We start from the raw sequence: 27,697 nt of genomic DNA, 5'->3' as shown, positions 1-27,697 counted from the left end.
ACTCGTCTGTTTTTCTCCCTTTCTCCGTCTCACTCGTCTGTTTCTCTCCCTTTGTTTTCTACATGTATCGCTATCTTTCTTACTTGATTGGTCTGTGCGTTTCCACTACCTTTACCGTAAAGACTACAAAAGCTGCGCCGGTTAAAATAGAAGCGCTTCGTCAAGTTTTAAATCATAACCTTTTGTTTTGGCTGTAGGTCCGGGTCCGGATTGGGCAGCTTCTGGGTCCGGACCCGGACCGCGGTCCGCCTGTTAGTGACCTATGTCCTAGATGAATAGAAACCATACAAAATCCACTGCCAATGCTGTTTTTATTTATCTTACAGTTTAATTCCCCATGGTTAAATCATGAATTTCACTAAAAGCTACATAATATGTATATTTATCTAGTTAATTCTATCTTTATCAATTGTGGCATTTCCAGGCCCCTCCCCTGAAAGCTAGGGTCAGCATGGTCAGCAGAAATTAAGGAAGGATAGGAAGGATGGACAGAACACAGAGAGAATAAGAGAATTTTTTTTCACCCACAATGAAAAAATGACTGTAAATGTTTTATTTCTTCCCATTTTTTTTTTATCAATTAGACTTAAAATATTAATTAATAACTCAGAATAAATATCCAAAACCTAACTTGCTTAGGTTAACTTATACACAAATATAGATTTTTAGTCAAAGATATATTTGATCCTTAGTTTGAAGAAGAAGAAGAAAAAAAATAGTTCCAGCCTTTTAGATATGACTATAAATACTTGGTAGATGCACATCAATGACCTTCCAAAGTAGTAAAAGTTACCTTGTGATCATTAATTTTGACAAAAATACATTATGGGTCTTCTGAGTTGTATATCATTTGGTCACAAGCAGAATGTTTGGACAATTTCGCACTGACAGGGTCAGATACGATTGTAGAATACACTTGTTTTGTACTTTTTTCATCCCGCAATATCCATTAATTTGTTATGGAACCGATACATTTAAGCCGAATCTGGCAACCCAGTAGACAGCCCTGTCGCAGCCCTATAAGTGCGACACCTGGGGGAGCGGAATCGACTCTTCAAATTAGTGAATCAAGAACTGTGGATCAATTGAGTAAGGCGTCCAGGCCTGTGCAAGGTGGTCCTTTGGAAATTTTAAACCTCAAACTAGCAATATTCAATCTTGGTCTGTGTTGCAGTCACTTTAACATCATTTTTATATGGAAGTCGGCAACTAAAACTAAACAGGTATTTCTTATTATAAACCATTGTTATTTCGAAATTTAGGAAACTTTGGGGTGTGTGTGTGTGTATATGTGTATATGTATGTGTGTGTGTGTATGTATATGTATATGTATATGTGTATATATATATATATATATATATATATATATATATATATATATATACACATATACATATACATATATATAATTATTGTGTGTGTGTAATGCCCTAAACTTTTGCAATGCCATAAATTTCAACACTGCTAATTTTAAGGAACCTTGAATGCTTAGACACTAAATGAGTCACATGAATTTTTATTTATTTATTTTTAATGCATTTTTACTTTCTGAAATTGTCATCTTTTTCTCAGTGTATCTCCACCCTGGTTTTTTATTTATTTATTTATTTTATTTATTTCATTTTGTACTTTTGCATGTAGTATCTTCCTGTTGGCACACACCTGACTCCACTCAATAGCTTAGTAATGCTTATTAATTAATGTTAAAATAAAGAATTGGAATTTAGGAGTAATAATAGGGGATGGTGTAAACTAGTATGCAATGAAAAATAGTATCATCCACAGTAATATATTACTGTGTAACCTTAGTTACTTAGGTTAATTAGTAACCTTTTGATCAAATTTGACTGATTTTGTTAATTAGTCTGGTTTATTGGCTTCTCAGTTTATCAAACGATCATCTTCCTAGTTTATTTTTAGTGTTTAGATGCAGCATAAATTGGTTAACATTTAACCATTTTAGGTAAACATTTCTATTTAGTGTACTGATGCAGAACTGTGGGGTGGATTTATGAGCACCTTAAACCTATGCTGACTGCTGCAATTTAAGGAACTGCAACTGGTATCATTTATCTTTTGTTACTGAACAGCCAGAAGGACAAGCCAAGACAAATGCGCACAGATCTTTTTTGATGCCACCTTGTAGATAGATTATTGCTCTATCAATATATTGTACATGATTATAGTGGGATAAAATGTTGTGCATAACATTTCATGACTAAAGTACAAGTAGTAATACAAGTTTATGAACTACACTTCAGGTAAAATCTGTGCAGCACAATAAATATAGGGTACTTTATTTCCATGACACTACATGTGACCTTTTGTGCTTTAGAGACCTTTAGGTTCCTCCCAGAAGAACATAATGTTAAAGGTATGGTTGCTAACATCAGTTGTGGCAAGTTCATGCACATTAAATGAGTATTGAAGTAGCACATATTGTAACCTCATGCTTGTTACTTCTCTAAATCTTCTAATGTTCTAAAAATTAATGTTCTGATGTTTCAAGTATGTTCTTGTGCCTGACCAATAACAAGGGTCCTGTATGCAATTAGCACTATTGTGTTAACAGGTAATTTTGTAATCTTGTTTTTTCCCTTAATAATGACAAGCTATGATTTGTACAGAGTTATTGTCTCCTGCTTTTTTTTCCCCAGAAGTTAATGTTAACATAAATTCCCTAGCTAGCATGACCCTGAAGAATGATGATGCTCGTGTGATTGAACAGAAACTTGGGTTAATGTTAAAACCACAGCAAATGAACATCACAAGATTTAGACATGTTCAGGTAGTGTTAGATCTGGTTGTGATTTTATGAGTTCACCTGTTATTGCTTGCTTGCTCCTTGTGTTGTCTTTAATGATAAGCTGATGTACATGCCTCAATTGCAATTTATCTGCACTTGGGTACAAATCCCAAATGTAGAGGTCTGATCGGAAGATGGTGGTAAATGTGAATGCAAAGTGTTATTAGCTATTGACTATCAATATACTAATTCTGATGAGGCTAAGAATCATGAGACAAGCACTTGGAATATGATTGGTTAACCTTTGAACATGGCCAAACTTTGACCATAAAATTCTTAACACTTCTCGGTATACTGAACAGCCAAGCACATCATCTAAAGGTAGGATTTTTTTCCCCCTCCTTCTTAACACCATTGCTAAGTTGGATGTATTTAACATTACATGCATTGCTAAGCCTTACATGCTTCAACAGACTAGGGTATCGTTATTTATGTAACTGGAAAACTTTAAAGAGATTTGATAAATGAATATTTCATCTTCACGTGGCTCAATGTATTTCAGAAAAGTACCGACTAAATCGATATTTAAACGGACTCTGTATGTTGATCCTTTGTCGAACTTCTGTGGAAGGCTGTTGTAATTTAGCTGTTTTGTAAGAGGTCTTTGGGTGTCTGGTCAAGGGGGAGTCTGTCAGCTTTTTCCATATATCTATTCTTCTAATCTGTAATTGTTTGTTTTTCTTCCTTTGCCAAAAAGGCAGGAAACGTTTTCTTGCTGACTCTAGAATTAAGCGCATGAACCACCCAAGTTTATTCTCGTACTTGCACAAGTCCCAATGCTAAGTGCTACAAAAAGACTTTTTGTTCTCTATTCAAGTGGAAAATTAGACAACACTGACATTTCCGGTCAATGTGAAAGTGCAAAATAAATCTAACATTTGTCATTCCTATAGCATTGTTCTTTTCACACTTTTTTTTACACTTTTCCCTTCTCCTAGAGCCCAGTGTTGAGGATGTGTGGTTGCTGAATAGTGTAACTGCAGGTGTTTGCTTGTTTTGAGGTCCTTTTCTTCCTGCCCCAAAGTGCTCCTACCATGTCAACAGAAGTACAGCCTGTGCCTGTAGCCCCTGCAGGACCCACTGCTGACCCTGTACTGCCTGTTGTTTCCACTGAGACCAACACAGTTGTAACTGAACACCCTACAGCTACAACTGCAGTTTCAACACCAACCGCAAGCAAATTTTTCTCAAGAGAGAAAAAGAAAGGTATGGATTTATTTTTATATCAGGCAAGAGTATCTTCAGCTTTTCAAAAATTTCTAAAGTTCTCTGTGTAATGGAGGTCCATGTCTAGATTACTGCCTTCTCACCCTAAAAGTTTCAGGAGGTCATTCCCACGTCCGTTTTTTTTTTCTTTTTCTCTCCCCCTTTCCTTCAGCTCCAGAGAGGACGGATGAGTACCTGCTGGCCAGGTTTCAAGGGGATGGTGTTCGATATAAAGCTAAACTGATTGGCATTGATGATGTGCCTGAAGCTCGAGGGGACAAAATGAGTCAGGACTCCATGATGAAACTAAAGGTACAGATCCAAAATGGCTGCTGTCAAAAGTTCTTGTGGTTTAATTTTAAAATTGAGATGCATCTCAAAGCCAACAATTTTCCAGCTCAGTATTGAATTGAACCTTTTTAATTTAATAAACATTGTAACTGCTATATCTACAGTAGCACTTCTGTGGTATTGTAGTTTAAGTGTGTGTGCGTGTTCTGTAGGGCATGGCCGTAGCTGCTCGTTCCCAAGGCAAACACAAGCAAAGAATCTGGGTGAACATCTCTCTAGATGGAATTAAAATAATTGATGAAAAGACTGGTGTAAGACACACAATCATGGTTTTCTTGGTCATTTGTTTCCAATATCCTGATATCCACAAATGCATTTTATGTGACTCTTCATATTTAATTTTTCCACCTGCAGGTGATTGAACATGAGCATGCAGTGAATAAGATCTCCTTTATTGCTCGTGACATCACGGATAATCGAGCGTTTGGATATGTGTGTGGGGCAGAGGGCCAACATCAGTTCTTTGCCATTAAGACAACTCAGCAGGTTTCTGCTGGCTCATGGACCCTATGCTATTTATTTATTTTGGATATTTTCTAGCAGTTTAGGAACATGTAAAAGTTGCACACTTGGTAAAACCACGTTTGACAAACTCAAATGGACTTTATGTGGTTTTTAAATTGTACGACATATTTGGCATGGAATAGAAACCACATTTTCCCGAATGCCAGCATTAGGCTGTGGATAATGTGTGGCTTGGTTAAAATGCTGTATTCCAGTATGATATTTGGTTTTTAGAAAAAAGTCCACAGCTGTTATTTAGTCAATTCAAGAGGCTTTTCGTGTCATGTCAGCCATGCATAGCTTCTGCAAAATGCATTAAATTAAACATTTCTCAAGGACCCTGGTGCTACATCAGACAGCATGGGATTAAGGGCTAAAGAGTTTTTGAAAAACAAAAAAAGCTTATTGACAAGACTGTACAAACTGACAATACTTTACAAGAGAGCTACATAAAGCTTTGCTGACCAGTATACTGTTTGTGTAAACAATTGTAGCAGCATTTAAAATATAAATGTGATGAGCCTAATGTGCAATGGGTTTATATACAGATTATTCTAAGGTGATACTAAGCTTGTAGATCTCCTTACTTGAATATCTACCTACAATTTAGTTCAGGAATAAACTTTTTTTTTTTTTTTTTTTTAATTCCCAAACTACACCTTTTTTATTAAAACATGTAACACTCTTTCTTTTTGACAATCCTGCAGGCACAACCTCTAGTCATTGATCTTAAAGATCTATTCCAGGTGATTTTCAACACAAGGCAGAAAGAAGCTGAAGCTGCACAGAAGGTAACCGCTTCCTAATGCTGGCAGGGAATGTGTATTTCAACTGCAAGTTTTTATTTAATGCATTTGATACCCAAGTATTTTGAAAATAATATTTTTCATTACATGTAACACTGTGCAATCATGTGTCTTATTTATTTATTTTTTAGTTATATTTTTCTACCCACATTATTGTAGCTTGTAGCACAGGACTTGTTTTTCCCTTTGCAAATTTATAATGCTCTACAATGGTGAATGACTTCTCTCAATCACATACTGCATCATTTATTCAATGTAAAAATGTCCTTTAATATCCATGCACCATACATTTGAACAAACAACTAAACACTGTCTATTTTTACATTCAGATTATCCATTTGATTTGGCTTGTATGTATAAATAAATGAACATGCTGAAGCAAATAGATATGAAGCAAATCTATTTAATATTTAGCTCTTTAACTTTAGAAACTATAACACCTTGCTATGTTACAAGGGGCCAGCTTAGATGTTGACTAATCCAGAGACTTTGATGGCCTAGTATAATTTATGGCGAAGTCACCTGATTCATGGTGGTTTGACTTTTGTTCAGCACATAAATATGACCCCATGCAGATTGTTGAGCCAAGATATTAGCAGATTTGTGTTCCATTTTTGCTTTTTTGATCATGCCGAATGTAGAATTTGCTGACCCCCTTTTTACAGTAGAAGTGCATGTAATTGCTCTTCAACGAATGAGGTTCGATAAAAATATAGCCTGTCTTAAACAATAAAACGTTGGCTGAATAACATTGTGACTATATTGCACTCTAGTGGTTATTTGCTAAATGTGCTTTAAATTAAAACACGTCCTTTTGCATCTCTTTCCCTTTTTAAAAAAAACTAAAAGCTTTGTTAATACATTTTTCTTTCTTTGTTTTAGGATGATACCAGTACTGTGGTTGAGGCAAGTCTTATTTAATTATTATTTTTCCTTTATTTATCCTCCGACCCTCCTGTATACATTCATATTTGTCTACTATAATTTTTCTGTTTAAAGAATGGAAGTGATACTTTGCTCAGTTTGGATGGTCAGGTGGCAACAGTAAAAGTAAGATTTCTGATTTGTCAACAGTAGGGATTTTTTTTTTTTTTTTTTTTTTTTTTAAATATATATACTGAATAATGTCTGTTTAAAAGGATGAGGCATTCATTGTGTCTCTGCATACAGACAATGGAACAGTTGGACCTTTTTGGGGACATGTCCACACCTCCCGATATCAACTCTCCCACGGTAATATATGATTATTCCACTAAAAGGTTCACTCTATGCTTATAACTACAATACTTGAAAATACTGATAAAACCTATGTACCAGATTTGAGCTTGTACTTGCATTTTGCTGTCTCCAGATTTTTTGTGATCAAGATGCTTGGACAAATCACACAGGGGTAACTCATTTCTTGATTATTGCATAATCTGCAGCTTTTACAGATTTTCTTTCAAGAAGTTCTATTATTTTTATCTTTCCAGTCAAATCCTAATAAGCGTTTAGTCATGTGGCAAACTGTAACAGCTAGTACTAAAATGAAGCATTCGAAAACGCTTGCTTTTGTGCTACAGGAATGGGTGAAATCTACATTAATGGCTTGTTGGCCATTTTGATCCTTTTGTCTTTAAGAATATAAAGACTTCTGAACAAGATTAAGTTATGAAAATGCTGTATATTTAGATGGAAGGTTCCAAAAAAAGAATCTTAAGATTGTTCACTTTGCTGTCCTGGCCACTTAAATAAAAACGTTTGAAGTCCATTAGTTAGTTTCTTACTTTGCATCACAGGGCAAAGTATCTGATTTTACCTTAACCAATTACTAAAGCATAGAAGACTAACCATTGATTTCTCTCTCTATTCCTGGACTTTTCATACTCTTACCATATCTTCTGTATTCCTATTCTCCTATCCTCCTTCAAAATTAGCTGGACAGTGTTTTGTTGCTGGAGTTTGCTCCTGTGATTGACACCAATCAGAACCACCTTAAAGACAATCCTTTCATCTCTTATCCATCAGTTCCTTGCAACACACCCAGTGATTCCCCTTTCTCTTCCACATTAGATACATTCTTTAGTCCCAGTCCAGTCCCATTTGATAATGACCCCTTTCCTCAAAACAGTGGCCAGTGTAACTCCTCCATTTCTGCTGTCTCTCCCCTGTCATCCAATTGTGGTGACTCTCCATCTAGCAGTCACATTTGTAATGGCCTGACTTCTAGCCAGTACCCACAGACAGGCAGTAAACAATCACTTGCATTTCAGACCCCCCCTTTTTCCAGCTTAAATAATCAAACAATACCCCATCTGCCCCAAAACCCTTCACCACTGTGTAATGGTCTCAGCAACTCTTTGCTTCCTATGTTTCAATTTCCACTCCTCTGTAAAAGTGAAACTATGCCACCTATTGTGCAAAATGGAGGGGTGATGGCCCTTTGCCCCCCACCACCAAGCTCTAAGTGTGGCCGAGTACAGAGGAGACTGAAGGTGAATGCTTAAAGGGTGTTTTTTAACCTGGTGATGGGTTGCGTTTGTGGTCATTACATAGCTTTTTATTCAAACTGTAGGCTTCTTTTCCTACCATATCTACTTGGTTTTAATTTTAAGAAAATGTATGCAGTCCAGTAGCAATGCAGCATCACGGGTCCTGTTTGATCCTGAGCTTGGTTAGAATTATTATTTCTGTCTGTTGGTGTATCCTCCCAACCCGCAAAAACAGGCTAGAAGGTAGATTGGCTATGCTTAATTCTCCTTAGGTGTAAATTATTTAAGCAAGTGTTAGTGTGCACATATTGCCAATTTAAATTTTACTCTTTCCTGATAACTGTTGCAAGGGCTTCCGATTACAATTTTTAAGTTTTTCAACACTAGTTTGAATTTGTTTGGAACATTTGTTACTCTTCCTGGTTAAAGAGCTTTTTGATGACCACAGTTGTGCTGTGTAATGTAGTTGTAATGTGCTGTCTGTACGCATAAAGTGGAGCTGTCTGCTTTGTATGCCTCAGTAGTAATGTATAATTTTTTTTTTTTTTATAATTTTTTTTTCTTTTCTCTCTCTAAATCTTTTAATACAATTGCAACATTTTAAAAATCTGTTGTCTATGTATAATTTGCATGTGAGTGGTGTTTTTCCCCCTTTGTAGTCTCCTGGAAATGAAATGTTTGGGGCCAATATATTTGCATCACCAGCTCAGGGTGAGGGTCCATCCACTGCTCAGTCTGCCTCCTCTGTTCCAGCAGATCTGTTCAACCCTGCTCTTGGTTAGTGAACACTTCTAGTCAGTCTAACAAGGTATAATGTTTTTCATACTCTGAATGCATGTTTATTGTAAAAATGACACTAAGGTGGACTCTATCAAGGTGTGTATTGATTTGATATTTCTGACTTGGTAAGGTGTTTGGTCACTACAAATTGCTAGAACCTCTATGCTGAGTCTTGGAATAGAGACTCTGAATTGTGCTGAAGGATTGAACACCATTCTTCCAAAAGATATTGACACAGTTGATGTTTAGATGTTGGTAGTGGAGTGTTTTCTCTAGCATATTGGTTCAAAATCTCTTCTGGTGACACTGAATGCCAATACTTGTACCCATTAAATCATTCCTTGTGCCCTGTGCATGGGGATATTTTCTATCCTGAAAGGAATACTCACTTTTAGGTTAATATTTTGTAATAACTTCAGTTTGCTCTGAAAGAGACGAGTGGACATTGCCAGCAAAAAGGAGCTACTGTTTTTGTCGTTGTCTACAAATATTGCCATGGTGCAGTGAATAAAGATTTAATACTTATTCAGAACCATGTGTTTTTTAAACATTGTTCCCTTCCTGCATTTTAGCATCATGGTCATTGGGACCACCATCTGTTCAAGCTCCTAAAACAGGTCCATGGGTTCAACCAGCCCAGTCCATGTTTCCTATCCAGTCTGCTGTCCAAGGTTCATCACTAAATTCTCTTCCCCAGCCCTGTACATTTGGGGGAGCACCATTACCTCACTGGGGACAACAAATGTCCTCTTCATTTGGCACTCCAGCTGCCACTCAAGCTTGGGGCCAACCAGCAACCATAGTGGCCTGGCCCCAGTCTGCCACCCTATCCAACCCTTTTCAGCCCAGTGGGTTTCCTCCTATAATTGCTTCTCCTGGAGAGCTAAAAACAGGGCAGACATCTTCAGGTGTCCCTCCTTTGCCTCGTCGACCGCCCCCTACAAAAGAAGAGATACCTGCTGTTAAAAATGCTTTCACAGCTTTGGACCCCCTTGGTGGAAAGGAGCTGAAAACCGGGAAGGATATGTTCAAAAACTTCCAGATGGCAAAACCTGGAAGTGGTAGTCTGGCAGGCCAAATCTCCAACGGTGCATTTGAACAGTACTTTTCCAACAAAGTTGGTGTAGCCCAGGAAGCAGCTGACCATGATGACTTTGACATTAACCAACTCTCTGCAAAATCCATTGGTAATAACCTGGACATAATTTTGGCTTGTGTATAACTATGTGATAGATCTACACTTTAATATCTTTTTTTATTTTCAGAGCTTTCTAAACCTGCACTTCAGGCCTCTACAACTGCTACCCCAGCTTCAGCTCTAAGCTTGACCCCTTCCTCAGAAGGAGTGCTCCTGGATGCTGCTTTCATGCCTAATCCTGCCCCAAACCCATCAGGACCAGATCCCTTACCAGCAGCTGGTTTTTTTGATGACCCTTTCGGAAGCAGCTTTTTAGCACCACCAACAACAGTAAATGGATTACAGTATTGTCAAACAAGCACATATCTAACTTGGTGTTAACCTGACCAGTGTTAATGAGTCCTGGACAAATAGTAGAATGTTTTCACATTAGGCAAAGATACAAGACAGCTATTCATTTAGATGTGTAATATTGTAATCTTTCCTTTTGCAGGTTGGCCCAGCTGCAAAAGCTGATGCATTTGTAGATCCTTTTGGAGGAAATCCTTTTGCCTAAATTTTCTAAAAATCATGCACTGGTGAGGTATGTAACTCGTGTTACTCTCTGACATCAGTGCATAACCTCACAATAAATCCCTAGTCATTCCACTCTTCAGGCTTTCACTAGGTTTTTTTTTTTTTTTTTTTTTTTTTTTTTTTTTTTTTTTTAAATTATCCTGTATTTTCCCCATTTCAGTTTCTTCTTTATGCAGAAAATTGGGGGGAAATCATCTGCAGAACAGTTTTGCACCCCTTCTTCCAGTCTACACTCCACTGTCAAATTGTTTTGCACCCAGCACTTCTTTATATTAAAATAAGTTTGTTTATCCCTTATTAAATTGACTGCCTCTTTTTCCCAGTGTAACAATCACTCTAATACTAATTGTGTGGGACATGAAGGAATGTGGTAAAATGGCATAGGTCTACCAATGTTAAGGGATTTCAAAAACTGGACCATTCTCTAATTTGTCTGGAATTAAAAAAAGCATGAAATGGTGCCTTGACTTGTTTCCTTTCTTTTGAAAATTAAAGCATTTATTGTGAATGTATGCCTTTTTAAGGTCGGGTTATTAAAATTGCTACCCAAGGACATTTTCAGTACTGCTTTTCAAAACAGCATTTACTTTTTGGAGTACTTGTGGTACTACAGTAGGTATGGTTGCCCAAATTATAAGTAAGAAAATAAAGCAGGTCAGGTGCTAATGTAGCAAAATAAATGTTCTAACAACGGCATGTCCTGGACAGTAAACTGCCAATGAATTGTTGTACTGTAGTTACATTAAATATTATGGAACAACTGCAAAATAGGTTCTAGGTATCTTGTCATTTTTCTGTGCAGCCTGTTTTTGGCTCTTAATGTTGTTTACAAGGGAACTGAATTCCTTTTCACACACACAGGGCACAAATCATTCCCAGCCAGCTAGGGTACTTTGCAGTTACTATGGTGAGTTAAAGAACACTAATATGTGACTAGATTGCAGAGGCCATTAAGAGAACACCATCACCAGAGTATCTATTGTCATCTGCCAAGAATTTGCCATTATCCCTTCAGCGCTATTAATATGGGAAGGATTGCGTTGCTGTGGGTATGTCAGACTGTAGCATCATAGTGAAAACTTTACCTCACCCATTTGTTGATGCTTGGGTTTTGGTGTGAGGTGTTTTGAAAGGGTGAAACAGGCAGCCACAGTATAAATAGAGCATGTTATGGAGGAGTTAGGCAAGATGATAATCCTACAAAAATCATTAGCTTAACTTTCTGCTATAGATCTAGCTATACTGTAAAATCAGACTAAACCAACAGCTTTATCCAGTTGATTTTTAAAATGCCTCGTCCCCTATTCAGTCGGAACGGTAGCTGGGATTCAATCCAGGACTGGCCGAAGGCAAGTATTTTAGATCAGTGCCGGGGACCACCTTTTCTCCTTGAGTCAGATTATGGTAACTGGCTAAACATAGCCAGAAAAACACTGGAAACCTCGACCTGCCCTGGATTTCTGTCATTTCCTTTGGTAACCCCTGCTTGTCCAGAAGTCTCACCTTCATCTAGAGATGGACAACAATTTTCAGATGACGCTTGTGACAGTAAGACCTGGAGAATCTCTTTAGATGTTAGTCATTTTTGTCAAGAGGAAATTCGTGTCAAAATCAATGAGGCCTACTTGGAAATAGCAGGTATGTCTTGTAATCTTCACCTTTTCAAGAAATCCTGAAGGCATTGTGGCTCTTGTATTGAATATGTATGGAAATAATCTCTTATTCAATAAACTGATTTCAATGTTTAGCTTAGTTTAGGTGGCTATTTAAATGAATTTTTTTATCCAAAGGTGAGCATCAAGAAATACATAAGGACCATGGGACCATTTCGAGGAGTTTTACAAGGAATTACAAGTAAGATTAAGCATATAATTTTATGTAATTTCCAATAAATTATGCTTAATGGTTACTTGGCAGTGTCTGATTATCACCTTTTTTTATTGTACTTGGGAAAGAAAACAAAAAAAATACAAATAAATAAAATACTGAATGTAAAATATACTCCAATGTATTAGTAATTTCATAGCATTTTCATAGTTTCATAGTCAGTAGATTGATTAACTTGCTTTTCTTGTGACAGGTTGCCTGCAGAGGTTGATCCTCAAAAGATGAACTTTTCATTTTCTCCAGAAGGGGTTCTATTAGTTGAGGTGCCTGTTGGTGTTTCTTCCAACAGTTGTCCCAAGGAGACTGCTATCCCAATACAGATGAAGGAAAAACATTAAAATCACTTTCAACTTTTAACTGAAAATTTCGGTCAATTCAAATTTTGTTACTTTATTCACTGTAACAAACAATATATTCACTTTTTTTTTAATTGTGTTTTCTTTAATAAATGAACTTTATTAGAAGATATTGAATTATTTGTTTGGATTTAAGTGACAACAAAAGCACCAGCAGCTATTGTGCAGTTCATAATAGTTTGGCATGCACTTATAAACTTCTATAAAATAAAATATTTTTTTCTCTTACCTTTACAGCCCTACTGCACTTTGACTTAATAATCACAAGTAATATCACAACAACTAAATTTTTCAGTAGTTGCGTACACTAGTATGTACATTGATGTTTCCCACTTTTTATCATTGTATTTGCAGCTGGATTTGGTCATCTCGTCATTGTAAAATATTCAAATAATAAAAATATTATTTAATACAGATTTAGAATACTAAAATATGTTTGTAATACAGTCATCTAAAACAATTCAGTGCAGCTTTTCAGCCACCCTCTCTGGCAAATGGCAAAATGACTGCATTGACCAGCAGGGGTCAGGATTCTACCAAGCTTAAAAGTGAATCCATGACTAACTTCAACAATCAAAAAGTGTACTACTATTTTTTATATATTATGTACAGGGGTTGGACAATGAAACAGAAACACTGGCCATTGTAGTGTTGGAGGATTCAAGACTAAATATGCACAACCTGGTGGCCAGTCTTCACTGATTTCACATTCCATAAATAAGAGCAGAGTTTGAATTTGCAGAGTAATAGTACAGCTGTAGTTAAAATATTGAAATCCACACAACATAATGGGATACATATCAGAGTTCAGAACAGAACAAATTGTTTGTGTGTGTCTCAATGCAAGAGGAAGCTTTCTGAAAGGGACGTTTGGGCAACAACCTGGGTTGTAACCAAAAAACATAAAACCACAGCTGCTCAGCTCTTTGCAGAATTAATAAACCCTGTTTCGACCATATCTCTTCACAGGACTAATACTCATGGCCAGGCTGCTTTAGCCAAATCTTCAATAATCAATAATACCATACACATGCACATACTGTACTAATAAATTATTTTGCTGTAAATCCAGTTGTAAGTTCCTTACAAAACAAATGCAAAGATAAAACTTACTCAGGGTATTTCCCTGTTCATGTCAAAGTTAAATAACTGATAATGGTATGCAGCTTGAAACACCACAAGTCTAAATGTAAACTAAATGAAGTGTGGGCCTTTGAATCTTTTTTTTTTTTTTAACCAAAGGCACTGCTTGTAAAAAAGCTTCTTATGAGAACCCTGCTAACCAACTGGTTGACAAACCAAAATGCTTATGTAGCATGTTGTGCCACAGCTAATTATAAAACCCAACTTTTCCTCCATTTTTACTTCCATATCTGGATGATCAGACACATGGGCTGGTGGTTTAACCTTACATACATACTTAATTATTATTGACAGGCTATTTTGGTAATTTGACATGTATTTTAAATATTACCTTGAGGAGCTTTGCACAGTATATTTCAACATACAGCAATAGAATATAACAAGTACATTTTTAGGCAGCTGATAATTTCTCTGTAATGTAAGAATACTGTTAAACATTTATCAAAACTCAAATTCCACTTCATTATCATTTTAGAGCTATGATATGTTCTTATGAAAAATAAGATATTCTATAAATGTAATTAATTCAAACTTCTACAAACAGTGGTATCTAAATATATCTATGTCCATATGTGAGGAGCAGGTCTGTGGTTGGGTTGTTATTATTGTGTCCTGATAATATGACTCCTTTTAATTGACTAATTCTATTTGGAAAATTATGGTTTATTTAGATACTCAGTGCATATTGAACATAATATTTCTGAAAAACATAAGTTAGGGAAAAAAAAGTATATCGTTGTATGCAACTTCCAAAAATAAAATCAAGAGCTTCTTCAGTTACATGACAAGGCTAGTTCTGTAATGGGAGAGATGTGCAATACTGAGAATGCTTTCAACTGCAGGGTGCCTCACTCTCACCATGTATGGAATGGGCAAGGGACATGATCAAAAGATTTACGGCATCCTTCACAGCTGAAGCTGGTGTCTGCCGAAAATCTCACATTAAACCCTTTATATCCAAGGAAATCGCAGTGAATCCTAGAAAATGAAGTAGTAAAGAAATAATATCACAAAGAATGTAAGGAATACACATGCAAATTAGTAGAGATATCACTTAGCATGTAATTTATCTAAATACTGAAAACTCTCAAAGCATTGGATTTAGACTATGGGATGCAGAATTTATTGTCAGTATTTTTAGGCATGCAAAAAGAGAGAAATAAACATGGTCTTATGTTTATAAACAATAAAAAAGGGCTGTAATACTTAATGCTTACATAATATATTAGATTATATATATATATATATAATTTTAAATCCAATATATTGCTTAAGTGTATGTGGACAAATATCTTTAACAAAGATTAATATGTATACTTTTGAGGTGGAAAACCTTTCAGAAAAACAACCAAATGACTATTTAAATATAACCAGAAGAAAACAGCTATAGATAACAGCATCTACTGTTTCTTGACTAAGCCATATTAGTGTGACTTGACCATATATAACTTTTGCTTAGCTGGCCAAATCATTCCAATATAAGCAGCTGTAAGTCTCACAGGGAGACTGCAGTGAAGACCAGTCAAGTCCTTGAGTGTGGTGAGATGCATTTTCATTTATACTCAATTTAAACATATAGACACCCAAATAATCTGCTAAAATCAACAAACCTGACATTGCAAATATTTGTACACAGTCACCTCAGACTGTGCACTTACACTTTAATCTACATTTCTTTTCCATTACTTACATTTTGACCTCATATTTCACACCTACCTCATATTTAACACACCATGATGCTTAAACATTTACTGTGAATATATGTATATTCTTTAGTGTTTTTGTTTGTTACTTGTGTCAAGTAACAAGCTTGAGTTGAATTGGGCTGAATTCTATTACATTATACATTATATTACATTACCCTTTAACAGTCTTTATTTTTAAGTTTTTAATTATGATTGATGTATCATTGTTATTATAATTTATATTTTATCTTATAGGTTAATTAGACAATTCTTCACCCTTGGGAGCAGAGAAAGGTAATTTAAAAACTCAGTCAGTTTTTGTCTTACTGATAAGAGAATACAACACACATAACATTCCAGATTAAACTAATGCGCTCTACAAAATGCATATTGTATTATGTTTTTTTCATCATCTTGAAAAAAATTATCATATAATTTCCTTGAAGTGAGCCGCCACCATGAGCACAGACGCAGAGATGGCCGCTTACGGCAAGGCTGCCATTTACCTCCGTAAGCCAGAGAAGGAGAGAATTGAGGCACAAAACATGCCCTTTGATGCAAAGGCAGCCTGCTATGTAGCTGATGACAAAGAGCTGTACCTTAAGGGTACAATCAAGAGCAGAGAAGGTGGCAAAGTCACTGTTGAATTGCTTGTGAACAAGGAGGTAAGAATTGAAGCTGAAAATCGAATCACTAACTCATAATATTATACACAGGTCATTCACACTAAATGTGCATTATTTGATTATCTTACAGACAAGAACGGTTAAGGAGGATGATGTCTACCCCATGAATCCTCCTAAGTTTGATAAGATTGAGGACATGGCCATGATGACCCACCTCAATGAAGCCTCTGTGTTGTATAACCTCAAAGAGCGTTACGCAGCATGGATGATCTACGTAAGATAAACAATAGTACAACACTAAAAAAGAGATGATTTCTTACTATAAACTTTGAAAGTTCGAGTGATACAAAGGGATACCAGATAGGATTGCATAATTTCTATAGTAACTCTTGTACTGTATGTATTCTTCCCTGTCATATCTACTTCAGACCTACTCTGGACTTTTCTGTGCTACTGTGAACCCCTACAAGTGGCTCCCAGTATATGATGCAGAAGTGGTGGCTGCCTACAGAGGCAAAAAGCGCATGGAAGCTCCACCTCACATCTTCTCTGTGTCTGACAATGCCTATCAGTTTATGCTTACTGGTAAGACACATTTAACCATGCAAATATTAAATTTATTATGAAATTTTCCTACTTTTTAAATTAAAATTTATCAATAAAATTGAATCTGATTTTTATCTCACAGATAGGGAGAACCAGTCTGTTCTGATTACGTAAGTACCTTTTATTACATAAGTACATACAAAAAATTATTAGAATTCTTATTTTAATGTTAGTAATCATTTTTATCTCATCTAAACCAGTGGAGAATCTGGTGCTGGAAAGACTGTGAACACCAAACGTGTCATCCAGTACTTTGCCACAGTTGCAATGCATGGTGACAAGAAGAAGGAATCTTCCAGCAAAATGCAGGTATGAACCAAACTCCATTTGGTCTTCAGGGCACTATTTTTTAAGGCCGGGGTTTTTGGGTTTTAAATTCTTTCTCTACCTACTTGAAATGAAATGTCGTAAAAAAAACAAACAAACCATTCATTACAATTAAAATGAATGTTTCAGGGATCTCTTGAAGACCAGATCATTGCAGCCAATCCTCTGCTTGAGGCCTATGGTAATGCTAAGACTGTGAGAAATGACAACTCTTCTCGTTTTGTAAGTTTAATTCTATTCAGCGCAACATATTTCAGCAAAACGATTATATAAATTGCTGTTGGTTGTATCATTTCTGATGAAACTGACACTGAATTATTTGTTTTTTAACCAGGGTAAATTTATCAGAATTCATTTTGGCACATCTGGCAAACTGTCTAGTGCTGACATTGAGACATGTAAGTTGACTACATGTTACACCACTGACGCTAGTTTTACTAGCCTAGCTTTTGTTTATAACATGCCACTTTGTCCTAACAGATCTGCTGGAGAAGTCTAGAGTAACATTCCAGCTTTCTGATGAGAGAGGATACCACATCTTTTACCAGATGATGACTAATGAAAAGCCTGAGCTGATTGGTAAAGAATATAATATACATTTACACTTTGCACAGCTTACACTAGCCAAAATTTTGTTTTAACCTCTGTCCTTGCTCCACAGAAATGACACTCATAACTACCAACCCCTATGACTTCCCCATGTGCAGTCAGGGTCAGATCACAGTGCCAAGCATTAATGATAAAGAGGAACTGATTGCCACAGATGTAAGGGATTCTTGCTAATTGTATTGGAGTACTTTATAAATCCTTATGGCTTTAACAACTGTCATTCGTTTACAGACTGCTATTGACATCCTGGGCTTCAGTAATGAAGAGAAAATGAGCATCTACAAATTCACTGGAGCTGTGCTTCATCATGGTAACATGAAGTTCAAGCAGAAGCAGCGTGAGGAGCAGGCTGAGCCTGATGGCACAGAGGGTAAGACTCATCTTTAATTTTTATAATTGTCTCAAGCATGAATGCTCTGGTTCTGTGATTCAAAACCCACAAAATCTTAGGCATATTCTTTTTGTCTTGTTTATATTAAGGTGTATGTATAACGTGTAAATTTGCTACTATTAACAGAGGCTGACAAAGTCGCCTACCTTCTGGGTTTGAACTCAGCGGATATGCTAAAGGCCTTGTGCTACCCCAGAGTGAAAGTTGGAAATGAATTTGTGACAAAGGGACAGACTGTACCACAGGTATGTAATCCACAGTAAAGAGCATTTTGTAAATCAGGCACATTATAAAGAAGTTAAATGAAACTGATAAACATCTGTACTTACAGGTATATAACTCTGTGAGCGCACTGGCCAAATCCATCTATGAAAGGATGTTCTTGTGGATGGTCATACGCATCAACCAGATGTTGGACACCAAACAAGCCAGACAGTTCTTCATTGGTGTGCTGGACATTGCTGGATTTGAAATCTTTGATGTATGTGATATGTTTGTGTTTGTGTGATATGTTTGTGTTTGTGTTTACCTAAAAATTTGTTTGAATCATATTGAATACCTACAGAGTGTCCTCTTCCATCTTTTCAGTTTAACAGCATGGAGCAGTTGTGCATCAACTTCACCAATGAGAAACTTCAACAGTTCTTCAACCACCACATGTTTGTCCTGGAGCAAGAGGAGTACAAGAAGGAGGGCATTGTTTGGGAGTTCATTGACTTCGGCATGGACTTGGCTGCTTGCATTGAACTTATTGAGAAGGTGTGGTATCCATGAAGGTCATTATGCTTTGTACATTTGCAACTTCTGCAAAGTATCCTCAAAACTAATTCTATTGTATTCAAAACTTCTTTATTGTAACAGCCAATGGGCATCTTCTCCATCCTGGAAGAAGAGTGCATGTTCCCCAAAGCTACTGACACCAGCTTCAAGAACAAGCTGTATGATCAGCATCTTGGCAAGTGCAACGCTTTCCAGAAACCCAGACCTGCCAAAGGCAAAGCTGAGGCCCACTTCTCCCTGGTTCACTATGCTGGTACTGTGGACTACAACATATCTGGCTGGCTGGACAAGAACAAGGACCCACTGAATGAATCTGTTGTGCAGCTGTACCAGAAGTCTTCTGTTAAACTGCTTGCTACCCTTTACCCACCTGTTGTTGAGGGTACTTTCATTTATTTAAAAGGCATACTTACACTAATTATTTAGTTTTATGCTTAAGAATGTAATTGTGATTATAATTTTTAAAATATCCAGAGACTGGAAAGAAGGGAGGCAAGAAGAAGGGTGGTTCCATGCAGACTGTGTCCTCACAGTTCAGGGTTTGTTACACTTACAGTTCATTATGATCAATGCAATTATATTTTAGATGCAAGTACTGTATAAATAATAGGTTTACTACACAGGAGAACCTGGGCAAGTTGATGACCAACTTGAGGAGCACCCATCCTCACTTTGTGCGTTGCCTGATTCCAAATGAATCTAAGACTCCAGGTAAATTTTGAAAGAATTCTCAGTAGACTCACTGTGAGCCGTGCAAACAAAAAATTCTGTTGACTTCATTACACCATGAATGACTTCTCTTCTGGTCTTTATCAGGTCTTATGGAGAACTTTCTGGTTATCCACCAGCTAAGATGTAACGGTGTGCTGGAGGGTATAAGAATCTGCAGAAAGGGATTCCCCAGCAGAATCCTCTATGGAGACTTCAAGCAAAGGTACAAAAAACTCCATAATATTATTTGTGTCTATATATATTTTTTTCTTGTCTTAAATTGTTGAGATAAATACTTATATATTCTTACAGATACAAAGTGCTGAATGCCAGTGTTATTCCTGAAGGCCAGTTTATTGATAACAAGAAGGCCTGTGAGAAACTTCTGGGATCCATCGACATTGACCATGACCAGTATAGATTTGGACACACTAAGGTGAATATGAAAAAAGCTCTTAATATTCTCTTTTTCTCTGTAGATGTAAAGTAAATTGAGGTCCAAATAATATAAATCCTGCCATTTATTCCAGGTGTTCTTCAAAGCTGGTTTGCTGGGTGTTCTTGAAGAGATGCGAGATGAAAAACTGGCTTCTCTGGTCACAATGACTCAGGCTCTTTGCCGTGGTTACCTCATGAGAAGAGAGTTTGTGAAGATGATGGAGAGGAGGTATTTTATAACGTTGTCACCAGAAACTGTTTTAAACTAGGAATGTAAATATATGTTCATCAATGTATATCTGTTCATTAAAATTTTATTATTTGCCAATTTTTTTTATTTATGTCGATAACAATAACATTTAAATAAGATATGAATTCAGACAAAATGTAGACAAGAAACCATTTCTATTCTCAAAGGTCGGCCATTGACACCATACAGTACAACATCCGCTCATTTATGAATGTTAAACATTGGCCATGGATGAAGGTGTACTACAAGATCAAGCCTCTTCTGAAGAGTGCTGAAACTGAGAAGGAGCTGGCCACCATGAAAGAGGACTTCACAAAATGCAAGGAAGATCTTGCCAAGGCTGAGGCCAAAAAGAAGGAGCTTGAAGAAAAGATGGTGGCACTGCTTCAAGAGAAGAATGACCTGCAACTTCAAGTTGCATCTGTAAGAATTTCATTAAGTAAATTTAGTTATGAATATAAAATATCAGTTCAATGTCTACGTTCATTTTACTTCCAAATTGTTAGTTTATCTACTATGAGCCTTTCTTGCACTATAAATAGGAATCTGAGAATCTCTCAGATGCTGAGGAGAGATGTGAGGGTCTGATTAAGAGCAAAATCCAGCTTGAAGCTAAACTCAAAGAGACAACTGAGAGACTGGAAGATGAGGAGGAGATCAATGCTGAGCTGACCGCAAAGAAGAGGAAGCTGGAGGACGAGTGCTCTGAGCTGAAGAAGGACATTGATGACTTGGAGCTCACCTTGGCTAAAGTGGAAAAGGAGAAACATGCCACAGAAAATAAGGTCTTTACTTTGTTACAGACAGCAAAAAAATAACTATTGCCACTGTTTATCTAATTAATCAATTTTCTACAAATAAAGTAATTGTGTTCTCACAAATGCAGGTTAAGAACCTCACAGAAGAGATGACAACTCAAGATGAGAGCATTGCCAAACTCACAAAAGAGAAGAAGGCCCTCCAAGAGGCACATCAGCAGACCCTTGATGATCTTCAGGCAGAGGAGGACAAAGTCAACACTTTAACAAAATCTAAGACTAAGCTTGAACAGCAAGTGGATGATGTGAGCAACGTGATACAGAATTGCAAAAGTGCTTGCTAAAAAGGTGATTCCGCAGAAGTTACCTAAAGAAATATTTTGTATTCACAGCTGGAAGGTTCTCTTGAGCAAGAGAAGAAACTCCGCATGGATCTAGAGAGAGCTAAGAGAAAGCTTGAGGGTGACTTGAAACTGGCTCAGGAATCCATCATGGACCTTGAGAATGACAAGCAGCAGTCTGAGGAGAAGCTGAAAAAGTAAGTATATAGCAAATCAGAAAGTCCATCAACTCATTTGAAATAAATAAATCTATCTTTCTATCTTGTATGTTGAAAAATGTTATTGTTCAATTCTCTCAGGAAAGACTTTGAAATAAGCCAGCTTCTTAGCAAGATTGAGGATGAACAATCTCTTGGTGCTCAGCATCAGAAGAAGATCAAGGAGCTTCAGGTATTTAAAGATTTTCTTTCATACTTTATTGCGTATAATAGTAAAATCAATTGAGAACTCATAGTTGGCATCTTGGTGATACAGATCCAAATGAAAGTGTGCTGACAAGGTGTGTATAAAGTACCTCTACTTAATTATACAGTTCTTCACAAATGTGCCGTCTTCTTTCAATAATAGGCCCGTATTGAGGAGCTGGAAGAAGAGATTGAGGCTGAGCGTGCTGCTCGTGCCAAGGTTGAGAAGCAGAGATCTGATCTCTCCAGAGAACTTGAGGAGATCAGTGAGAGACTTGAGGAGGCTGGTGGAGCAACTGCAGCTCAGATTGAGATGAACAAGAAGCGAGAAGCTGAGTTCCAGAAACTGCGTCGTGATCTTGAAGAAGCCACTTTGCAGCATGAAGCAACTGCTGCTGCCCTCCGCAAAAAGCAGGCTGACAGCGTGGCAGAGCTGGGAGAACAAATTGACAACCTGCAGAGAGTCAAGCAGAAACTTGAAAAGGAGAAGAGTGAATACAAAATGGAGATTGATGATCTTTCCAGCAACATGGAAGCTGTTGCTAAAGCTAAGGTTGAAAATAATATTTAATGTTCATTCAGTATGTAATAATTGTCAAGGTTACAGATTATTCCAGTTCAATTAACTAAAACAAATTTTTTATAGGCAAATCTTGAAAAGATGTGCCGTACCCTTGAGGACCAACTGAGTGAGGTCAAGACCAAGAACGATGAGAATGCACGCCAGGTTAATGACATCAGTGTTCAAAAAGCAAGACTACAAACTGAAAATGGTAAGAAACCTTCATGTCTCTCTGTAATATGTTGTAAATTAGAGTAAAATAACAAATCCTTATATGCACTGAAATTAGCCTTTTATCACATTATCAACTGAAGACACTACCACCATTTCTCTACAAGACTTGCTTTAGTTTAACATCTAATCTGCAATCAAACAGGTGAGTTTTCACGTCAACTGGAAGAGAAGGAAGCTTTGATTTCCCAGCTGGCAAGAGGCAAGCAAGCATTCACTCAGCAAATTGAGGAGCTCAAGAGACAGATGGAGGAGGAGGTTAAGGTAAATGTTTAATGAAATTCTATCACATCATATACATTAAGGGTGACACACAGGTGATATGTATTTATGAAGGAATAGTAAACAACCTATACTTCTTTCCCACAGGCAAAGAATGCCCTGGCCCATGGTTTGCAGTCTGCCCGTCATGATTGTGATCTCCTCAGGGAGCAGTTTGAGGAGGAGCAGGAGGCAAAGGCTGAATTACAACGTGGAATGTCTAAGGCCAACAGCGAAGTTGCTCAGTGGAGAAATAAATATGAAACTGATGCTATCCAGCGCACTGAGGAACTTGAGGAAGCCAAGTATGTCCAAGACAAAACTTCATGATACTGAAAAAACAGTACAAAATCATATCTAAAACAAAATTGAATGCTTAACAGGAAGAAGTTGACACAGCGTCTGCAGGAGGCTGAGGAACAAATTGAGGCTGTGAACTCCAAGTGTGCCTCTCTGGAAAAGACCAAGCAGAGACTTCAGGGTGAGGTGGAGGATCTCATGATTGATGTGGAAAGAGCCAATTCCTTGGCTGCCAACCTTGACAAGAAGCAGAGGAACTTTGATAAGGTAATCTGTCTAATTTATTTACTGAGATGTAATTAATAAGTTTTACATTTCTGTTTGGTGTCTTCATACAAGATTTTACAAAATCTGTGTTGCTTCTGTCTTAAAGGTCCTTGCAGAATGGAAGCAGAAATATGAGGAGGGTCAGGCTGAACTGGAGGGAGCCCAAAAGGAGGCCCGTGGTCTGAGCACTGAGTTGTTCAAGATGAAGAACTCTTATGAGGAAGCTCTTGACCAACTCGAAACACTCAAGAGGGAGAACAAGAATCTGCAGCGTATGTCACACGCTGAACTATTTCATTGACACTTAACATGTTTTTTTTATCTTAGTTGTGCCCACAATCTGTATTTACAATTGTTGAACAATTTGTGAACAGAGGAGATCTCAGACCTGACTGAACAAATTGGTGAAACTGGAAAGAGCATCCATGAGCTTGAGAAGGCCAAGAAGACAATAGAGACTGAGAAGGCTGAGATCCAGACTGCTCTGGAGGAGGCTGAGGTAGACAGATAATAGCACACATGACGACAATTGATACCAATTCAAGATTTTTTGTCAGCAAATTGTTTTTCACCCTAAAACTGATTATGTTTTACTTCTATTTCAATGTATTCACAGGGCACACTGGAGCATGAAGAGTCAAAGATTCTCCGTGTCCAGCTTGAGCTTAACCAGGTTAAGAGTGAGATTGACAGGAAGCTTGCTGAGAAGGATGAAGAGATTGAGCAAATCAAGAGGAACAGCCAGAGGGTGATTGAGTCAATGCAGAGTACTCTGGATTCTGAGGTTAGGAGCAGGAATGATGCTCTGAGAATTAAGAAGAAGATGGAGGGAGATCTCAATGAGATGGAAATTCAGCTCAGCCATGCCAATCGCCAAGCTTCTGAGGCACAGAAACAGCTGAGGAATGTCCAGGGACAACTCAAGGTGTGATATCAAATTCGTACAATTCAGTGTTCCACATGTGTCCGATGATCTATAAATGAAGCTTTTAAAAATATTTTATATATATTTGTTTTTGCTTTCAGGATGCCCAACTGCACCTTGATGATGCTTTGAGAGGACAAGAGGACATGAAAGAGCAAGTAGCCATGGTGGAGCGCAGAAACACTCTTATGCTGGCTGAGATTGAGGAGCTAAGAGCTGCCCTTGAACAGACAGAGAGATGCCGCAAAGTGGCAGAACAGGAGCTGATTGATGCTAGTGAGCGTGTTGGCTTGCTGCACTCTCAGGTATTTTTTAAATCAACTTGTTTCTTTAAAATATGTATGACTGGTAAGAAAGGATAATAATTTCTTACGTATTTTCTCTGCAGAACACAAGTCTGCTGAACACTAAGAAGAAGCTGGAGGCTGATCTTGTTCAAGTCCAGAGTGAGGTTGAGGACACTGTGCAGGAAGCAAGAAATGCAGAGGAGAAGGCCAAGAAAGCTATCACAGATGTGTGTATTGGTACAATTTATATTACATATTGCTAATCAGTTGTAAAGCATCAGGTAGAAAAATAATCTTGCAATATTACAATAGGCTGCAATGATGGCTGAGGAATTGAAGAAGGAGCAGGACACTAGTGCTCATCTGGAAAGGATGAAGAAAAACCTGGAGGTTACAGTCAAGGACCTCCAGCACCGCCTGGATGAGGCTGAGAATCTGGCCATGAAGGGAGGAAAGAAACAACTCCAGAAACTGGAGTCCAGGGTATGACTTGAAGGCTATTTTTTAACTCAAAAGCTTTGCAAGGTTTTCATATTCCAGTGCCCCATTTCGGATACAGAACAGAATTCATGTTGCAAGGAATGTCTCAATGTTTTGTCTGTGGATTCTCCCAGGTACGTGAGCTGGAGAATGAAGTTGATACTGAACAGAGACGTGGAGTCGAGGCTGTTAAGGGTGTCCGCAAATATGAGAGGAGAGTGAAGGAGCTCACCTACCAAGTATGTATAAAGTGTGTATAATAAATAATTACTCACTAAATGTAAACTAATAAAACAAAACTAATAAAATATTTTGTCATTTTAGACTGAGGAGGACAAGAAGAATATTACCAGGCTGCAAGATCTGGTTGATAAGCTGCAGCTAAAGGTCAAGGCCTACAAGAGGCAGTCTGAGGAGGCGGTGAGATAAATCTGCCTATACATATTAATTAGGAAGGCCTAGTTAAGGCCTTAATTAGGAGTCATTCCTAAAATACCAAGAAGCATTTAATCTGTAACAATTCTTTATATTCAGGAGGAACAGGCCAATGCCCACCTGTCCAAGCTTAGGAAGGTGCAGCATGATCTGGAGGAGGCTGAAGAGCGTGCTGACATTTCTGAGTCTCAAGTCAACAAGCTCCGTGCTAAGAGTCGTGATGCTGGAAAGGTAAATTTTTTTAAATAATAAGAAATATTTACGTTATTTTTAATAGCTAATAAAACCAATAAAATTACTATACATGCTGTAATCACTCTTTTTTGTGTTTTAGGGCAAAGAATCAGCAGAGTAATCAACAACTTTGTAATGTTTTATTTGTGGAAAGTAACTTTGAATAAAGGTGTTATGCAAGAAACTATACTTGTATCTTTTATTTCTAAAATACCTGCAATAATAGTCGGTTGTGACATAAAGTGTGCCAAACTTCTCAAAGTAAGACAATTGTATGCTAACCAACAGATGACAGTGGAAAGTCCCAAATGGGATGTTAAATTGATAGCTTATAATGTTCACAAGTTTTACATTTAAATATCTGCAAAAGACCCTTACTGTATGCCAGATAATGTCTTAAGACTACAATTATCTCAGAAATAAAATTAGAATCCATGCCAAATGGATTAAATTTGGTTAAAACTAGCAGCAGTCATAGGCTAGGATGATTACTATTTGTGGTGATAAGCCATAGTCATTTACATTGGATGGCTATATGCCTGTCTTTAAATTGCTATAAAGACAATGAGCAAAACAGAAAACGAATTAATCAATGCAATGAACTGCACATTGACCCTAAAACCAGTGGAGATTCTATAGTTTTAATTTTACTCATCATTAGACTTAAGGTATTTTCATTAATGTTTTTAAGCATTTCTAAATAATGCAATTTGCAAAAAATAATGCAATTTAAAAAAAAATGCAACCTTTTTACTGAAATTATTGGCACCTCCATGCCATCCCTAAATAGAACACAGCACAGAGTTTCTTCCTGTCAACCGACTAGCAAAGTTGCAGTGGATGATTGGTTGCAAAACTGTACGAGCTCTATTGTACATTGTATTTTGGACATACTAATACAACTGCATCTCAGGCTTAAGCCCATTGCTGTAGACATTGAGCCAATAATCTCCAACATGGCATCTTTTGTGAGACATCCATTAGCCTGTTTAATTGTTAAAGTAAACAACCTACATGCATGGTAGTGTGTTGACTGGGCCTATTATTAACCAAACTCATTAGAGTCCCAAATGGCCATGGCCTTGAAGGTTGTTTCACAATAAAGAAGGCCCTATACCTAAACCACCATAAAAAAAAGATTAAACTTTGCAGGTGATCAACATATGATGAAATAATAAATGCAACTCTTTGGACATAATGATTAGTGCTATGCATTAAGGAAAGAGGTAAAGGTTTTAATGTGCACATCCCATTAGTGAAGTATAAAGATAGCAGTATTATGCTATTTTGGTATTGTATTGAAAAATGCACTGGTGCACATAAATCCCACCAATGTGGCTGCACTGGTTTCATTCTGGCCAGTGGGTTTCATGCCACTCATTCAAGGGTCAGTCAGTTGAATCAGTTAATCCTGGGGTCCATTCAACTACCAAGTGTGCCTGCTATTTAAAATCTTTATAAACTGTAAAATCTTCCTAAAAAATCCTAAGCATTTGTTGTAACAAAATGGCTTAATGACAACAAAAAGTTTCAGGGCCTGACCTATAATATTTAATTTATGAACTGAACTTAAATGTCTTTTACACATGTTCTGTCAGAAAAAATGGCAGATTTCCAGATTGTTGTTGATGACTGCTTACGCTAAACTCTTGGAGAGTCCAAATACCTTTAGCCTATAGGTATATGTGCATGAGGCAAAAGTATCTCAGGATGAACACGCTAATCTCCAGCTCAGATACATCAAACATCAGTGTATTATTTCTTC

General features: G+C 37.2%; 3 protein-coding genes and 1 non-coding gene across 15 annotated transcripts; all 4 read left to right on the top strand.

The window, feature by feature from the left end:
* The first annotated feature begins 1,037 nt into the window (after positions 1 to 1,037).
* Positions 1,038 to 11,189, top strand: dab2 (DAB adaptor protein 2). 4 transcript variants are annotated; one of them, XM_060862923.1, is made up of 16 exons: positions 1,038 to 1,223; positions 3,745 to 4,012; positions 4,185 to 4,324; positions 4,516 to 4,614; positions 4,718 to 4,849; positions 5,575 to 5,658; positions 6,556 to 6,579; positions 6,673 to 6,723; positions 6,844 to 6,906; positions 7,025 to 7,063; positions 7,590 to 8,147; positions 8,804 to 8,921; positions 9,497 to 10,111; positions 10,190 to 10,392; positions 10,556 to 10,645; positions 10,799 to 11,189. In XM_060862923.1, exons 2-15 carry the CDS (start codon positions 3,841 to 3,843, stop codon positions 10,616 to 10,618), a joined length of 2,361 nt encoding a protein of 786 aa, XP_060718906.1. In that variant the 5' UTR covers positions 1,038 to 1,223; positions 3,745 to 3,840; the 3' UTR covers positions 10,619 to 10,645; positions 10,799 to 11,189. The 4 variants fall into 4 exon arrangements, with proteins under 4 accessions (XP_060718906.1, XP_060718908.1, XP_060718909.1 ...); XM_060862925.1 differs by lacking the exons at positions 7,025 to 7,063; positions 10,799 to 11,189 and having other exon boundaries at positions 10,556 to 10,744; XM_060862926.1 differs by lacking the exons at positions 7,590 to 8,147; positions 10,799 to 11,189 and having other exon boundaries at positions 1,039 to 1,223; positions 10,556 to 10,743.
* LOC132841444 (small nucleolar RNA Z278) lies at positions 7,578 to 7,691 on the top strand. Its single transcript, XR_009647916.1, has one exon. It is a non-coding gene; the product is annotated as a small nucleolar RNA Z278 (small nucleolar RNA).
* Positions 11,190 to 11,324: 135 nt separating the features above from the next.
* On the top strand, positions 11,325 to 12,923 carry hspb15 (heat shock protein, alpha-crystallin-related, b15). The gene is made up of 3 exons (XM_060862928.1): positions 11,325 to 12,276; positions 12,429 to 12,492; positions 12,719 to 12,923. Exons 1-3 carry the CDS (start codon positions 11,928 to 11,930, stop codon positions 12,861 to 12,863), a joined length of 558 nt encoding a protein of 185 aa, XP_060718911.1. The 5' UTR covers positions 11,325 to 11,927; the 3' UTR covers positions 12,864 to 12,923.
* A 3,244-nt stretch (positions 12,924 to 16,167) lies between these two features.
* LOC132840621 (myosin heavy chain, fast skeletal muscle-like) lies at positions 16,168 to 26,053 on the top strand. 9 transcript variants are annotated; one of them, XM_060862408.1, is made up of 39 exons: positions 16,168 to 16,374; positions 16,466 to 16,609; positions 16,764 to 16,920; positions 17,024 to 17,051; positions 17,142 to 17,250; positions 17,398 to 17,490; positions 17,603 to 17,666; positions 17,749 to 17,847; positions 17,930 to 18,033; positions 18,109 to 18,247; positions 18,395 to 18,513; positions 18,600 to 18,749; positions 18,857 to 19,027; positions 19,130 to 19,430; positions 19,523 to 19,587; positions 19,672 to 19,759; positions 19,865 to 19,982; positions 20,072 to 20,195; positions 20,290 to 20,426; positions 20,615 to 20,870; positions 20,990 to 21,232; positions 21,334 to 21,510; positions 21,598 to 21,743; positions 21,846 to 21,936; positions 22,114 to 22,503; positions 22,597 to 22,723; positions 22,889 to 23,007; positions 23,113 to 23,309; positions 23,388 to 23,571; positions 23,678 to 23,843; positions 23,946 to 24,070; positions 24,188 to 24,496; positions 24,598 to 24,801; positions 24,885 to 25,010; positions 25,096 to 25,266; positions 25,398 to 25,502; positions 25,588 to 25,683; positions 25,798 to 25,929; positions 26,033 to 26,053. In XM_060862408.1, exons 1-39 carry the CDS (start codon positions 16,168 to 16,170, stop codon positions 26,051 to 26,053), a joined length of 5,802 nt encoding a protein of 1,933 aa, XP_060718391.1. The 9 variants fall into 9 exon arrangements, with proteins under 9 accessions (XP_060718391.1, XP_060718395.1, XP_060718389.1 ...); XM_060862412.1 differs by lacking the exon at positions 26,033 to 26,053 and having other exon boundaries at positions 16,168 to 16,362; positions 19,130 to 19,423; positions 19,525 to 19,587; positions 25,798 to 25,947; XM_060862406.1 differs by lacking the exon at positions 26,033 to 26,053 and having other exon boundaries at positions 16,168 to 16,362; positions 25,798 to 25,947.
* The last annotated feature ends 1,644 nt before the right edge of the window (positions 26,054 to 27,697 follow it).

This window comes from Tachysurus vachellii, chromosome 26, assembly GCF_030014155.1.
Source record: "Tachysurus vachellii isolate PV-2020 chromosome 26, HZAU_Pvac_v1, whole genome shotgun sequence".
NCBI lineage: Eukaryota > Metazoa > Chordata > Actinopteri > Siluriformes > Bagridae > Tachysurus > Tachysurus vachellii.
The sequence above is the reverse complement of the archived record's forward strand: the minus strand, read 5'-3'. Positions and strand labels throughout refer to the sequence as shown.

Bases quoted from the DNA above. Each gene is read 5' to 3' on its own strand.
- dab2 (XM_060862923.1), top strand. From the start codon at position 3,841: ATGTCAACAGAAGTACAGCCTGTGCCTGTAGCCCCTGCAGGACCCACT. The intron at 6,580-6,672 runs GCAAGTCTTATT...TTCTGTTTAAAG, and splicing joins ATACCAGTACTGTGGTTGAG to AATGGAAGTGATACTTTGCT. The intron at 6,724-6,843 runs GTAAGATTTCTG...CTCTGCATACAG, and splicing joins GTCAGGTGGCAACAGTAAAA to ACAATGGAACAGTTGGACCT.
- hspb15 (XM_060862928.1), top strand. From the start codon at position 11,928: ATGCCTCGTCCCCTATTCAGTCGGAACGGTAGCTGGGATTCAATCCAG. The intron at 12,277-12,428 runs GTATGTCTTGTA...TTTTATCCAAAG, and splicing joins GGCCTACTTGGAAATAGCAG to GTGAGCATCAAGAAATACAT. The intron at 12,493-12,718 runs GTAAGATTAAGC...TTCTTGTGACAG, and splicing joins AGTTTTACAAGGAATTACAA to GTTGCCTGCAGAGGTTGATC.
- LOC132840621 (XM_060862403.1), top strand. From the start codon at position 16,168: ATGAGCACAGACGCAGAGATGGCCGCTTACGGCAAGGCTGCCATTTAC. The intron at 20,871-20,989 runs GTAAGAATTTCA...CACTATAAATAG, and splicing joins TGCAACTTCAAGTTGCATCT to GAATCTGAGAATCTCTCAGA. The intron at 24,071-24,187 runs GTAGACAGATAA...ATGTATTCACAG, and splicing joins CTGCTCTGGAGGAGGCTGAG to GGCACACTGGAGCATGAAGA.